Source organism: Alligator sinensis, unplaced genomic scaffold (genome assembly GCF_000455745.1).
Source record: "Alligator sinensis unplaced genomic scaffold, ASM45574v1 scaffold216_1, whole genome shotgun sequence".
Classification (NCBI taxonomy): Eukaryota; Metazoa; Chordata; order Crocodylia; family Alligatoridae; genus Alligator; species Alligator sinensis.
Genome location: NW_005841868.1, coordinates 3,218,943 through 3,234,435, shown reverse-complemented (window position 1 = coordinate 3,234,435; position 15,493 = coordinate 3,218,943). Strand labels below are relative to the sequence as shown.

Here is a 15,493-nt window from a genome sequence, read left to right as displayed (position 1 = left end):
GCAGGAATTAGGAGCAGGAGAAAGTTCCTAGAATAGTGACAAGGAAGAGGTGGCAAAACAGTGAGTGGCAGTAGGGCCACATCTTGCAGAATGCACCTGGGTCAAGGCTAGCCAACTTGTGGCATGGGTGTCACAAGTGGCACAGGCAGCCTCTGTGTGCGACGTGGCAGATCAAGGTGGGGCGGGACAGGCAGCACAGTGGCAGATAGAGCAGGAAGCAGAAAGCAGAGCAGCAGACTGAGCCAGGGAAGGGGATCAGAGTGGCACTCGGAGATGGTGAAGGACTAATTTGTGATATGCCTGACAAAAAGGTTGTTCTCCCCTTGATCTAAGTGATACTGAAAAAAGGATCTCCAAGCTACAGCCTGGATCATGCCCACCTCCCTCTGAGTTACATAAAGCCAGTTGGTGTAACTATGTTAATGCATAAATACTGCACATACAGCACAAAAACTAAGGAGTGAACAGGAAGCAGCAGGCTGATCCCATATAGCACTGATAAGGGAGAACTAATAATACATCCCCCAGAAGAATGGGCTTGTGGCCTGGCTGGGCTCAGGCAGGGACCTGGCTTGGTTTTGTGATGCCATAAGCTCAATGGGTCCCTGTTGTGAGTCTTGTTAAGGGCGTATCTTGCCCTCCGGGCTGAACCCAGTAGTCAGGGGCCAGAGAATGGTACTGCCAACCTTAAGCATTAAACATCATGAGACAGGACCAAGCATACCAGGACAACTGTCTTAGAAGTCAAGAGATGCTGAGAGGAAATACAGTAGGCCTGTCTCTTTGCTTGCTGGTGTTGAGTCTTTCGAGGTCACACTTTCCAGCATGTGTCTGCTGGCTTGCTAGCTTAAAATAAAAGGCCAAGAATGTCACCTACTCAGGACTCTGGGGGCTGGGGCTCTCTGGAGAAACACCAAACACAGGGAGAGCAATACCTGAACAGGACCACCCAGAGGGCTGGATCTTCCTACACTCCCAGTCTCCCTGTTCCTTAGAGGCATGCTGGTGCCCAGGGTCCTAGTCTCCTCTTGTCCTGGGAACCCAAGATCCTTCAGCCTTCAGCCCTTTGATGGAGTGGCAGACTGACACTCCCAGACCCCTCTGCAGCGCAGGCCAAAGGGGGAGGATTTGAATGACCTCCTTGTGCACAGAGGGACACGGTGGCCTGACACTGCCTGTTCCAGACAGGACAGAAGGGGGAGATCAGGAAGCGGAGAAGAAAGCAGGACTCAAGAAGCAGGACTGAGGCAGATTCTGCTCCTTGAGGACAGCACATGCATGGGGGGGCTCCACACCCCAGGGGCCTGAATCCACATCCTAGCATCACAGCCCTATTCAGCACAGCCCAGGAGCCAAGGCATTTTGCTTGGCTTCAGAGCAGGACCCCGATCCCAGCCCTGCTCCACTCCCCCGCCAGTCCCAGCAGCCTGGCTGCCTCCTCCCTTTCCCAGCACTCAGTGGAGGACCGGGGAAGGGCGAGCAGGAGACAGAGGGCTGAAAGCAGGGGCTGGAGAGTGCCTCCAGTCCTGCCCAGGTCACCCCCTTACAGGGGGAGGCTCTGTTCCTCCCTAAGCATCTGGGCTTGGGTGCCAGGAGAAGTTGTTACAGTTTGGGAAGTGGTTGCCATGGCATCCCGGAGCCCGCCTCCCCCATCCTGCCTCTGTTCCCAGGGAGTGAGTCACTGGCCGGCCTCTGCTCACTATGGAAGCATCTCTTCCTCTGGACGTGACTCAGGCAGCTGGGGGGATGGGTTTTCCTCCCCTTCCAGCACCAAGCCCCCCACTAGCCCAGCCATGGACCCCCACCAAACATCTCCCCGCACTGCCCCCCGGACACTGGGGTGGCCACATCACCCCACCTGCACTCCACAAAGCCCCTTGCCCCAGGGTGGCCAGCAAAAGGCTTCCAGACAGAGGGGCCACACCTTCCTCTCCCAAGAGCATCCAGGTAGGGCTGGGCCCGCCCCAAGGGGCTCCCAGCCCTGAGTGCTAAGTGGCAAGACAGAGCCTACTGCACTTGGATGGTGCAGGGGGTATCCCTGCAGACAGACGGGGAGCAAATCCAGCCCCAGTTTGGGGGCCCTGGCACCACATCCAGAGGGGCACAGACCCCATTGCAGCAGGAAAGTGGGGTGCCCCTGGCCCTACTGCACTGGGCTTCAGGTGATCATCATGCTCACTACCTAGGAGGTCACTAAGCCATGGCTGTCCCTTGGTGACAACCTGGGGCGAGGGGGATCACAGGACACTTCCCCACCAGCCCTCTCCCAGGTCAGGTCCCTTTGTCAGAATGTGCCAGCCCCCCAGAGCTGCTGGGCCAAGGCAGCACGGGCTGTGTGCACTTAGCATCACTTGCCAGACGCTACCTGAGAGTAGTTGAAGCTTGTGGCTCAGATACGTCACAGTTGGGCGGTGCTGTGGGGACCCTCGAGGGGCTGCATGAACTCTGGATGGAGGCAGGGATGTTTCCTGGCCGTGGCGGGAGTCTCTCCTGCCTGGCGTTCAATGCCGCATTGGAGTTCTGCCTTGGGGCATCCAATCGGGGGGGCAGGCCACACCGGTCCGTCTTGGCATGAGCTGAGTCCCCGCCTGCTGAGGGCCGCTTATCCCCTGAGCGCAGGGGCTCTGCAGGCCGGTAAGGGTTCAGCATCCCTTCAGAGCGGCGCTGGGAACTGGGGCTGGCAGCCCATGGGCTGGGGGAAAAGTTCCCGGGAGATGCCACCTTCTGCGGGGAGAAGCCCAGAGCTCGTGTCTGTGTCAGCCGATGAGCTGGAGAAAGAGCAAAACAGTGGGGTCAGAGCCAGGCAGGGCTCAGCCTTCAGGGCAGAGCTCGCTATGTGCCCAGCTAGGATCAAAGGCCCCCTCCTCCTCTTCTCCCATTCCCTTTCCCATGGGGCTGCCAGCTGCCTGCCTCCTCTGCAGTCTCCTACACAAGGAGGGCTGTGTAGGTCCAGGCAGGAGAGGCCTGGAAGCCACGATCACAGGTAACAGGGACAGGGTTCCCCTGGGAAGGGAGCTCTCAGGGCTGATGGCATCAAGGACCCTCAATAAGCCACAATGAGGCACCGCTGCAGTTCTGCACAGCTCTCAGCCTGGCATGAGCCAAATCTGCTAACTGCTAAAACAGGGGACAGTAGCCAGCCCAGGGCACCCAGCCCTGTTCCAACAAGTCTCCTCACACAAGAACCCCCTTACAAAGGGACTCAGGTGAGTGGCCTGCCCAGAGGTTTCTGGGTGAGCCCCCACTCCACACACTTACACAGGGAGGCACATCTGCAGGGGTCGTGCTTGTCCAGGTAGTGCTCCAGGGTGTCCCACCCGCCGCCGACACGCACCATCACATGGCTCCTCAGTACCTGTTAGGGCACCAGAGAGACAAACACCCATCAGCATCCCTGGGGTGGGTGAAGGGAGGGTCACCCACCTGGTTACACCCATTGAGGTAGCCAGACTCTCCCTTTGCAGGTAAGCAGTGGAACTAGCCCCCCCCGCCCCATGCCCCACCTCGGCCCCCCTTCCAGTAATACCATGCAACATGGAGTTCATGTTCCAAAGGAAACATTGCACTTGCTGCTAAAATGAAGCCACTTCTGGGGCATAAAATTCCAGTGCGCATTGGCTGGGTACAACACTGGGGGGTAGAAGTGCAGAACAATACTGTGCCTAACCAAAGGTGCCCAAGGGAATTTAGGGAGGTAGAATGCAACAGCTCAGGCTAAACTCTGGACAGGGCCCTGAAGGACATGACCCCTCTGCTTGGTCACATTGCAGTGACTATTCACAGAGCTCTTTACATGCATCTCACTACTGAAGCCTACTGATATCTCTCTCTCTCTCTCACAATTGTAAGCCATTCCCCATTTTACAAATAGGGAAACTGAGGCATAACGTGAAGCTAAGTATATTGCCAAAGGTAACACACAGCAAGGAAGTAGCACAGTCAGGATTAGAACTTGTGGTGACACTGCTTGCGGGTACCTCTCACACAGCACAGTGATGCCAGCAACATCAGAACAGGGTATTGGGCCAAGCCTGACTCACAGGGTCTCCTACTGAACCTGCAGCACTGCATCTATCAGCACCTGGCTTTCAATTCAAAGTGTCCCATTCAAACTTGGCCCAGGCCCAACTCTGCTTAGCTTGTGAGGCATGCTGTGAGTGCAGGCAGAGCTTGTTAGGGTTGCACAACCGTCAGCTGAGCCACTATCAAAGCTCCCATGAACTATGAAGCCTTACGGAAAATAACCCTGCCCATGTCATTAGGCACTGTTCTTCCCCCCATGTCTGTGTTGCAAGGAGGGACAATTGTTCAGTGTAAGCATTCACATCCTGCAGCTCCTGCCCCACTTGAGGTCCCCATCCTGTTTGAAGCCTCAGTGCTGGCTGCTGGGATGAGAAGCTGCTGATCTGAGAAGCCTTTGCTTTGAAAAGTGATGTGCAATAGCCTGCAGAAGCAGGTTCCAGGGCATTGGCTCACAGGTCACTGCTGGGCCCCTATTGTCTCCAGCCCACTGCACTACATATCAGCCCTACTAGGGATGAGAAAAGCAAGACTGGAAGAGGAGCTGGGGGTGGTTTGCCTAAAGTCATAGGTGGCTTGGGATCCCTACCCTGGCTCCAAGCCCTATCCTGAACACTCATCACCAGGCCACACTTAATAGACTTCTCCTCACTTATCTGCTGAGACTTGAGTTCTGGGTCCTCAGCTAACCCTGCAGCAACAAGGATAGCTTTATGGTGGAAACACAGCACTGGGAATCAGGAGGTCTGTCTGGATTCCCAGCTCTGACACAGACCTCCTTTGTGACCTTGGTTAAATCACTCCACCTCTCTGTGTCTCGGTTTCTCCACCCATAAAGCAGAGATGACAACACTTCCCTTGGCCACAGGAAGGTTGTACAGATAAAACTAGCGAATTCACATGACAGATTTGATGATGGGCAGTGCACATGGGCCCAGGTGTCAAACAGACAGCATTCTCACCTCCCATCCTGACAGTCTACTCAAGGGGAAACTGGATATGTAGATATACAGTCCTGAGTATAAGGGCTTCTGCAGAACAATTCTACCAGAGCTGAAGTCCTTAATGACTCATCTTACGTTCACTGTTTTTCTCTAAAGGAGCAAAGGTGCTGTTTTTCTGCACACTCTATGGAACAAAGGGAGTTCAGAGCCTCCGGTGAGTCAACGCTACATAAGCATGTTGACTTCTGCACACAGGATGTGATACAAGGCTCTCTCCAGGAAGCGTCACCAGCTTTGCAAACTTACAGGACCCAGGGATCATTGGAAGATGAGATCTCCCCACCTCCCTGTATTCCAGTGGGCCTTTGTATCTGCTCTAAGCTGTGACTCTGCAGATCCCCTCTTGAGGGACTTTCTTAAGACTGAACAGAGTCTTGTGTGAAGCTCAGCATCTGGCTGCTAGGAAATCATTCCCAAACCCCGGCCTGAAAGTGCCCTGATATTTCAGACCCTTCCAATCAACACTCCATTCATGGGTGGGGGGAAGGTGGTGTGTCTGGACTTCAGACAGACAACAAAGAGACTGTGGGTAATTGGTCACAGAGAATGGGAAATTCTACCTGAAATTGGACAGTGAGCTTATCTCTACAGGACAAGGCAGCTGGGTTCAGCCCATATAATGCAAGGTGTGAAGATAACATAGTGATTAGTTAAATCCCACACACAATCAGAATAAGCATCAAAGAACAGAAGGGACAGAGAAGGGAAGGGAGGGAGCGGGATGAGATGGGGAGATGAGAGAGAGTGTGGTTTATTGGTTAAGGCACTGGATCGTGAGTCACCAACTTGAATGCTATATCTGCCCCTGCCACTGATATGCCATTTGACTCCTGCCAGGTCCCTTAATCTCTCTTTGCCATTGTTTTCCTATCTGTAACAGGAGGATAACAATACTCATTTTCTGTTGTAAAGTGCTTTGAGAGTTATGACTATAAGAAGAGTTTAGCTATCTAGGCCTCTTGTCTACACTAGGATTTAAGCTACTAGTGCAAAGTGTGTCTCCCCAAGCCAGTTCACCAGCAGCACAAATCCTATGGTAGACAAAATGCAAGACTCTGATAAGTGATAGAGGCTGAAAGATCAAATGACCATGTGAAACAGCAGCTTGAAAAGGGATACTTTGGAATCAAAATGGAAAGAGGAAAAGAGGTTTTGTTCCAACACTGATAGAGAGATGTTCGGGATGCTTAAAATGTTTTGTTGAAAACTAGCACAAACACACCCCTGTTGTATGTGCAGCAAAGTCTGAATGTGTAGCAGGTGACAGTGAAACTGACCAACAAGCATGAAACTGACCAGCCTACTTCTCCTCAGGGTCCAAACTGAGGAAAATGCAAAAAAAGGGAAAAGTGTTTAAGATTCCCAGAGTTTTAGTGAACGTAGGCCACGCTGTGCTCAGATCTGTATAATGCCTGCAGGAAAGAAACCACTTAGAGCTCATGCTCTTTCAATAGAACAGACAAAGAGTAGGAGAAAAGGATTATCAACCCATTTTACAGATGGGAAACTGGGTCATAGCAAGATTCAGTGACCTGCACAGTCCCACGGGCAGAGTCAGGAATTTAACTCGGATCTCTTAATCCTCAGCATAGTGTCATACTCACAAGATCAGAGAAAGTCTCTGCATTTCCCCAATGGGTTCAAACTCTCAAAAGCAGGGAGGTGTCACATGGAGGAATTTGGCTTCTAAACGTAGGTAGCAGTAGATTCAACACTAGAATTCACCTCTGAACTGCAATTGCATGTGTTGGGTGAGAGTAGAGCCCACAGTGTGAGGAAGATGAAGGGAACTGGCCTCATGAGAGAAGTGGCCATGTTTTCTTTTTTTGCACATTGGTTATGTACTTGTAGAGAATGGGATCCTGATGTGTTAGATTCACAAGGCTTGGGTGATCCAGCCAGCTGTGACAGTCACTGGCTGAGCTACACAAAAGAAACCACCACAGCACCAACCATCAGCCCACCCTGCAGAGGTCTCAACTATTCCAAGCTGCTGAAATGAAGCTGCCTGTTCCCTGTATGCTAACATTTCTTCTCCCAGTGTCACCTCAGTTCAGCTCACAGCCACTTTTGACATCTCTGCAGACAACAACGTAACACAGGGGCAACATTAGGGGAGGCTGAGTGAAGACAGACTTTGTCACCATGCAAAACCAGTGGCATCTTTCCAGCTACTGCAGATCAAGTGATGGCTCAGGGTGGAGGATTTTGCCTTGCAAAGAACATTGCCATGAATTATAAAGGGCTGAGAGATCCCATGACACAGATGAAATTTCAAGCGTCATCTGGATTCCTCCTCAGCCCCACAAGGAGCAGAGCAGAACGATAATGTTGAGAGCTTTATGGCTGCAATGTGCTGTGCAAATATTTGCAAACCCTTAACCTCAGCACAGGAAGGGGCCAGGTGTTACAATCCCCACTGTCGGCACTGCTTGTCACAATGCCAAGGAGCAAGTGGGTTAGCACTCAGGAGCTCCTGACTCCCAGTCCTGTGCTCCAGCCACCAGAAAATACTGCCTTTCCATTGAATGAAAGTCCCCCGTGCTGGTTAGGGCTCCCCCAGAAGGAAGGCTGGGGAAGGGAGGAGGGAGACGAGCAATCTATCATTGCTGGCAACCTGACAGCCTTCCCAGCACAGAACAGGGGAGGGAGAGGGAGAGTGGGGTGGGAGGAGGTAGGAAATGTGGCTGTGGAGGATCTTACTCGAACAAAGATCAGCGCGTTGGAGTCTCCCACTTTATATTTACCCTCTGAGACTTTGATCATGGGGAACTGAGAGGGGCAGGTGCAGCGGCCTAGGATCTCTCGCACCTAAGAGAAGGAAGAAAGGAAAAGAAGTTAAGGCTCAGCATCTCACACAGAAGAGACTCCCTAGAGCCCAGCACACAGCTGAACCCGGAGGTGCGCAAACCCCCACCCACATCCAGCACCAACCTTTCCTATGGCTGCATGCATAGGAGGACATGGAATGGCCCCTTGGGAGGCCACGACCTGAGCCCAGCTGCACATGACTGACTGCTGCCCCACAGTGGGGAGTGACCTGGGCTGTATCTATGTGATCCGAGTGGACTCTCAAGATGGTGCCCGGGAGGAAAGGAAGCTGGACAGAGCTCTCTGCCTGCCTGGACTGAATTCTGGGAGGGATGCCCCTTGGCTGGGTAGCCATCTTCTATTAGATAAAAGGGTGTAGAAGCACAGAGAAGGACAGAATACACTGAATATCACAGGTGGTCCCCATTTGCTATGTGTGAGGACTACAGGCTACTGCTGCTGCTACAGCACAGCAACAGATAGGGCAGGAAGCAAAAGACAGAGCAGGAGATCAGGCAGGGAACACAGAATAGGGAGCAGAAAGCACAGCAGTAGATTGGATAGGAGAAGGGGATCAGAGTGGTGCTCGGGTAGGATGCTGAACTAATCTGTGCCATGCCTGCCAAACAGGTTGGCCCCTGACTTATGCTAGAGGCAGGATCATCCCCACCCAAACCGTCCCAGCCAGGTCCTTGTTTGACCCATTCCTAAAACTACATGACAGTGCTGTCATGTAGCTACAAGGCATGCAGCCAAAGCGCCCTCGCCTGCCACAGGTGAAGCTGAGGGATGAGGGCTGACAGTGTGCCACGCTGCAAAGGTTCTTAAAATGCATTCAAGAGATCAGGACTCTGCATCTCAGTTGTGACTGGTGCCTTTCCAATGCGACACATTCTCATTTGAGCCCTGTTCAGGCTGAAGGCCAGGAGTCCTCTTCTCCCAACACCTCCCCACAAGAGCTGCATGGAAGGGGCTGGGGAAGTCCAGGCTGGCTTGCGGTGGGCAGGAATCACCTTCAGGAAGAAAACTGAGTGGTCTCTGCCTTGGCAGCCTGGGACGATTCAAGACCAAATACCTCCCTCTCACCTAGACGTGGATCCTCCTAGCACTGGGCTGCTGCTGTTCATGCCAAACCCCACCAGCCAGGCAGGGCCAGCATAACCATAACCAGTCCTACCACTCCTGCCTCAGCTACCTCCACATGAGCAATCAGCTTGTGCCTTCAGGTCCAGTCCTGCAGCTGGGCTCCCTCAAATCCCGAGACTGGCTTGAAAATCATCAGGTTTTTTTTTTTTAAATGATACAAAGAACATTGCCTCAGCTACTTGGAATCTAGCAAGTCTGCTCTGATGCCTCCCAGCAACGAGACAAACGGCTTCAGATGGTGCCCTAGGCATCACTTCCACCTTAACTTCACACACACACACACACACACACACACACACACACACACACACACACACACACACACACACACACACCCCCCATGGCATCCGCAAGATCCAAGTTTACAGCACAGGGCAGCAAAACCAAGCACACAAACATTAGCTGAAGCTGATAAAGACATTCAAATCCTGCTGGCTCAGCTCTCATGCTCCTGAACAAACCGTTACAAGAAATATTCACTTAACAATAGGTGGAAGGGAGCCAACTGAGCCGGGGAGGGATGGAAAAGGAAAATGGACATGTTGTATAAAGTCCAGCATCTCCATTATGGAGTCTGCCCTTGATGCATTAGCTCTAATGACCCACGGACACTGTGTTTGTGCCAAGAAGCGAGTTACGGGAAAGCACAAGCCAGGACAAAGTTATCAGGGAGGATTTCATTTGTGTGCAACTGTCTATCTGTATACAGTAACACCCCCCCACACACACACCCACCCCCACCCCCACCCCTGGGATTTGCTCGGTATGGGCTCTTCAATACTGGGCTAGAAGGGCCTTCCTGAGTCATCGGAGCAATCCCCTGCTGTGGCAGGCAATCACTTCACGTAAACCCTCTCATAAAGGCACCAGTGGTCTCGGGGAACCAGTCTGCCAACCAATCCACTGGCTCTGTTATTATAGCCACCAAGCTGTCATGGCTCCAAGAATGGCAGTCGCTCAAAGGTGATCTGCAAAAGATTGAAGAGCAGTGCTGACAACCTTTCTGGCTCCTTTATGCTACTGCAGCTAATATTTTAACTCAGGGATATTAGGAGAGCGTGTCTAGTTTCCCCTGCATTCCCTCTTTGGGATTTCAGGACTTGTTTATTGCAATCTCTTCTGCCTTATCCAGAGGAACAACAGGTGCTGAATGTCTAACAAAGGCCTCAAACCCAGGTCCTAACACACCTTGAACGCAGCATCATTGGACCCTGTACTACAAGCCTGACAATAGTTAGCACAGCTCTCAAAGCCTCAGCTCATGAACATCAGTGACTCTGGGAGCAGCTCTGCTTCTATTTAAAAGAAGCAAACTTGCTCTACAAGTTGGAGCATGAGATGTTTGAAGACAGGGCCTCAGGATTTCAGAAAGGACAACAAAAAATAACAGCTTTTTAGAGACTTTTAAGTCAGCCACATGATTTGTTAAGGGCCTGGCTCAATTTTCAAACACTTGGTATATTGACAGTACTGAAAATGAACGCAGTAGGCAAGTGGGCCCCTCCCTGCATGGATGGTTTCCATTCAGATACATATAACCAAGTCCCCAAATCAACCTGAGCTGAAGTGAAATGACCTGCTTGTTCCCAAAAAACTCTCACGTTCCCTTTGCAGGCCTCTGATCTAGACCAGCTCAAAGATATTTTTTCCCCAGATGTTTACTACATATTGGAGTTATATAGGTCTTAAAGAAACATCGACAGCTATAGAGAGTTTTAAATGCCTCTTCCCCTCTTTTCACTTGACACCCTTATCAGCCAGCATAACATTTCCCTAGTTCTTCAAATGCCCATACAGTATTACAGTATGGCCTGGATCTGAATGTCCAGAGATTTTAAAAAAATCAAGCAGAAAAAAGCCAGTAATTTTAAAGATTTTTTCCAGACCTTTTTTCACCTATCATAAAGCAGCAATAAGAAGGGTAGAAATCCAATATTTTCCCCATTATAGGTCATCTTTAAGAGCACCCAGATCACAAGCACTTGGTGCTTCTGAATTAGAAAATGCAATTTATCTGCATCATGTGTGGCCTAGCTTAGAAAAGGACAGATACGATGGTGACTGGTACAAACAGCTGCTATCTTGAGGGGCACTACTAAGTGTCTACAGCATGCGCTTTCATGGCAGAAAGTCCCCAAATGATTTAACCTGGCTCAAGACACGGACTAGAGATTTCCCTCCCAGGGAATTGGTAGGTTGAATGTAACAGGACAGCAGTGATCAATGCTCAGAAATAGATGAGGCCTTGGATTGGGGGGGGGTTTGCTAAGCAGCTGAAGGGATTTTGGAGTTAATTCCTAGCACTTTTCATCCATAGATTCCAAAACACTTTCCCAAGATGCTCAGTGCCATGATGCTCCCTCCCCCTGTTTAAAGATGGGGAAACTGAGGCATGGGGACAGGCAGGTGACCCAGCAAGCCAGGGGCAGATCTAAGAAGAGAACCCTGGACCCAATGCCTTATCCATGGGGTTGCACTCCCCAGTTAAGGACTCTCTCCCTGCTGAATGCTCGCTCCACACCATGCTCCCTCTCCCTGAACCACACTAGCCACCTGCCAGGCAGATGCTTCCTGCCAGCTCTTTGATCTCCCTGATCTGCACCTGCAAACCACAGATATGTGGGTTCTCACTGACTCCTGCTACATGGGGCTTCCCTCAGATCCACAGGATCCTGCTTCAATCCACCCCTCCGGAATCAAATTCGCCTTCTCCCAGGTTTCAGAGCCACACCTGTTTGCTAGAACCAACATCTTTAGTAATTTGCAGCATTAAAAGGGGTCCAGCCTGATCTCAGGGTGTGATCACTCTGGAGGGAAAGGACAGGAGCTTTGAGCCTTCCTAGCCCCTGAAATGCCTGCAGCTAGCTCCTCCTTCACTGGGACTTTGAGCTGGGCATTAAGGAGGGAGAAAGACCTGAACTATTTGCAAATCTGGGTCATATTCAGCAAAGGGTTAAGACAAAAGCAAAAATAAGACAAGTTCCACTATGTCAAGCTGTCACACTGGGAGCTGCTTCTTGTTAAAACAAATGCAGGAAAGGTTGGAAGATTTGGAAACCAGCCCCCACTACATGACACGAGACACTTCACTTGGCTGGGACACTTCATTTGGCTGGGATGTTCACCAGGAAGCCCCTGCCCTGAGCAGGGGTTGGACTAGAGGTGGTCTCCTGAGGTCACTCCCAGCCCTGCTGCTCTATGATTCACTTGGAATTGGACAGAACAAACTTGGCTTTTCCATGTCAAGCACTTGGGGCCAGAACATGCACTTGGGGCCAGCCCAGCAGGAAAGCTTTGGGTTCAGTCACTGAATCAAAAGGATCAACTATTCCCCTCCTCCCGCACCTCCCACAGATCTGCCTTCTGATCCAGGATGTGGGACACCCAGCCTCCCTGCCATACCTCTCCTTGCACCCAGGGAGTTTTAATTCATCCCATTTATCACTAAGCAAATGTGCTCTCAGTGGACTCATGCCCAGACTAGCCCCTATGGCTGAGTGGAGCATCTCTTCCCTTTGTGGATGGAAACAAGCTGCGCTGTTCTGTCTCCTCACCAAGACCTGGCCTCCCATGGCAGCTCTATTCCACCAGAACAGTGGCACAGCTGGGCCTGGCCTGTCGATCTCATTGCCAGCAGTGAGGACAGATGCCAGCCTCCCAGCCCACAAATCCAAATGCAAGCCTCATCCCATCCCGGAGACCATAGCGTGGCCTATGCTGGAACTTCCAGGGATCAGTGACCAGCAGTTGCACAGCCACAAACAGGCAAAACCCTTACACCAAGCATTGCTTGCACAGATGCAGCTTCCCACTGCAGAATAGCAGTACAAGGTGTGGCTGATGGCTCCCCAGGGGGTTGCTCTGCTCCTGTCTGCAACTGGGGCAAACTCTCAGCCTCACATCCTTCCTCCCCATAACCTGCAACCCATAAATCCCTCCACTCAAGGTAGAAAAGCGGAGAGGGAGGTTGTTCTGTGTCCTGTTTCTAAACACTCTGGGAGGCACCAGCAGGAATGGGGGTGGGAGGCCATGTAGCAACCCAGCTAGATAGAGGTTCACAGCCAAAAACAGGAAATTAAGAGACAAAATCCCCTGACATACTCTAGCAAATGCCCTGGGCTGCAACAGATGTACCTCACTGGAAGACAGCAGGAGGCAGGATGAGCTCTGGACTGCCCCTGCCCCCAGCCCTTTGCCTCTCTCTCCAGACTATAATTATTTTTCAGGCAGCCTGGCTGGCGGGCTGCAGCCTGCACATGTAGCACAGCTGTCTGGCTGAGCATCCCAGCATCACCAGAGACCGGCCCACAACAGCTGCTGGCTCTGCTCCAGAGCCATCCTTGGGACTTCAGGAAGAAGCTAGTATTTATAGACCCTTCAAGAGCCATCTTCCACCCTGGAGGAGGAAGAAGCCTGCCAACCACTTCCAGATGGGATGGGGTGGAGGGGAAAGAGGAGAAGACAAAGGGGAAATCAGCTCCACAACACTGAGCAGTGAAAGATTTCTAACCACTCAGATCTACTCTGTGACCAAAATCCTTCCAGCCGCAATCAGCTCCAGATTAGCCACCGCCACATGGCTTGAATCAAGGCGGTGGGGGGCTGGCTTGCGTCTCAAAGCCAGGAACTGCAGGGGCAGGAAGGGGCTGGAGCTGGGCCACGCCACAGCTAACCTGGTCCTGGATGCTCAGGCCCCACGGCTGGCTATGCGACACAGAAAGATGGATTTTGGACAAGGGCTTATTTCCCCACTCAGTCCATCCTTCCTTCATGACCCATGCTCAGCCCTAGCCACCTCCTCTCTCCTAGTGAGCTGGACTGGGTGCCGCAGCCCCACCAGCACATTTCCCTTCTCAGTCGAGTCCTCCACTTCCTGGTAGCAGCAAAAGTTGACCAACCCCTCCAAGCAAGCTCAGACTGGCCATGATGCCAGTGCTTCTATCTGTCTCCTTAGCTGGACGGTTCATGATCCCTCCAGCTGAGGTCCCCTGGGCAGCACCATGGCTTCAAACTACACTTCAGTGGGTCCTGCCCAAATTATAGAGGGACAACTCCCTGAAGTCACAGCCATCCTTGGGTCTCACCCTGGAAGTTCACATGGACCCTCCTAACTGAGTTTATTCTTGGTCTGAGGCCCAGTGGCTAGAAAACTGCCCACAAAAGCCCATACTCATGAAAGGTGCCAGTCCCCAGGGACATGATCTTGGTACTATCACCCTCAGGTTGGAAATCCTGAAACTGTTAGCAGGGCCGGCCAGGGTTACCTACACTGAGCTGTCCATAGCTTGGTACCTAGGGACCTTTCAGGGGAGACCAGACCCAGTTGCTTTGGGAGGATGTGACAGCTTGTGGCTCTTTCCCCAAAGAGAGGGGCTTGCCCCAAAGCCTGGGGGAGCCCATCTCCCCTCAGCATACTGTTGTACCATTTGTTACACCATGGCACCCCAACCCAGAAGGGGCCTGCTTCCTCTGGGAGTAGCACGGGCACTGGCAGGTGGGGAAGGTGCCACACGAGTGGTTTTCAACCCTTTTTCATTTGTGGACCCCTAAAAATGTTGCATAGAGGTGCAGACCCCTTTGAATGATAAGTATGGGTATGCACATGCTTCTGATTAACCATAGTCATCTTTTATGGACCCCCTCAGACATAGTCTGCAAACCCATAGGGGTCTGTGGACTACAGGTTGAAAATCACTGTGCTAGATGCATCGTCACTTCCATTCTGCAGACCTGGAGCACATTTTCCAGCTTAAAGCAGGCTTCACAGAGATGCATTCAGAGCCCGCTGGCAGACAGAGAGCAGACATGTAATGTCTTCCAAGCAGCCACATCAGCCCACCCCAAGCCAGGATGCACATGTGACCCACTGTAAAGAGGGAGTACTGAAGGAAAGCAAGAGGCACTGGAGCCATTGTCCTTACCCTGCCCCAGGCATCCAGCCCCTGCTCCTCCTTTCTGATTGCTCTAATGGGATGATGCACTGAACGGGCACCAGAAGTCAGCAGTGCAAAGGAAGAGACAGGAGGAGCTATTGCTGCTTCCCCACCCTGTTCCCCTGCCCTGCGTGTGAAGAGACACAGGAGTGAGTGAGTGAGTGAGTGAGTATATGGCTGCTGGCACCAGAGAGCAGAACATGATGTGGTAGCTTCAGTCCTTTAAATACCACTTGTCCTGCAGGGAAGGAGAGTCTCTCTACAGGGCCTAAGTGCTATTCAGCAGTGACAGGAAGAATTTTAAAGAACCACGACTTATCTGACGTCACACATACCCCCACTATCAACTTCTGTCCCCTCTTTGCTTGAGTGTGGCACCACGCTCTCCTCTGGCTTCCTGGATGTACCCAGGGCTGCATGGTCAGGCCCCAGACAAGGAGGTGAACTCCCAGATCACCCTCTCACCCCTGAGTGAGCTGTGATTCCCAGATAATGGAAATGACTCAGCAGCAGGGAGTAGCTGGGGAGCAAGACTGGCGTGTCTGTAGAAGGGGAGGGGAAGTTCCCATGGCCAGAGGG

The 15,493-nt window shown here is 52.0% G+C and overlaps 1 protein-coding gene across 1 annotated transcript in view; it reads right to left on the bottom strand.

Moving 5' to 3' along the window:
• GAS2L1 (growth arrest specific 2 like 1) overlaps window positions 1–15,493 on the bottom strand; it is a 33,797-nt gene that overhangs the window by 5,529 nt on the left and 12,775 nt on the right. The window contains exons 3-5 of the mRNA XM_006016806.3: window positions 7,728–7,835; window positions 3,259–3,355; window positions 2,366–2,768 (exon numbers count right to left, since the gene is read on the bottom strand). Of these exons, the coding sequence (XP_006016868.1) occupies window positions 2,366–2,768; window positions 3,259–3,355; window positions 7,728–7,835 (608 nt within the window). The remainder of the gene's footprint in view (window positions 1–2,365; window positions 2,769–3,258; window positions 3,356–7,727; window positions 7,836–15,493) is intronic.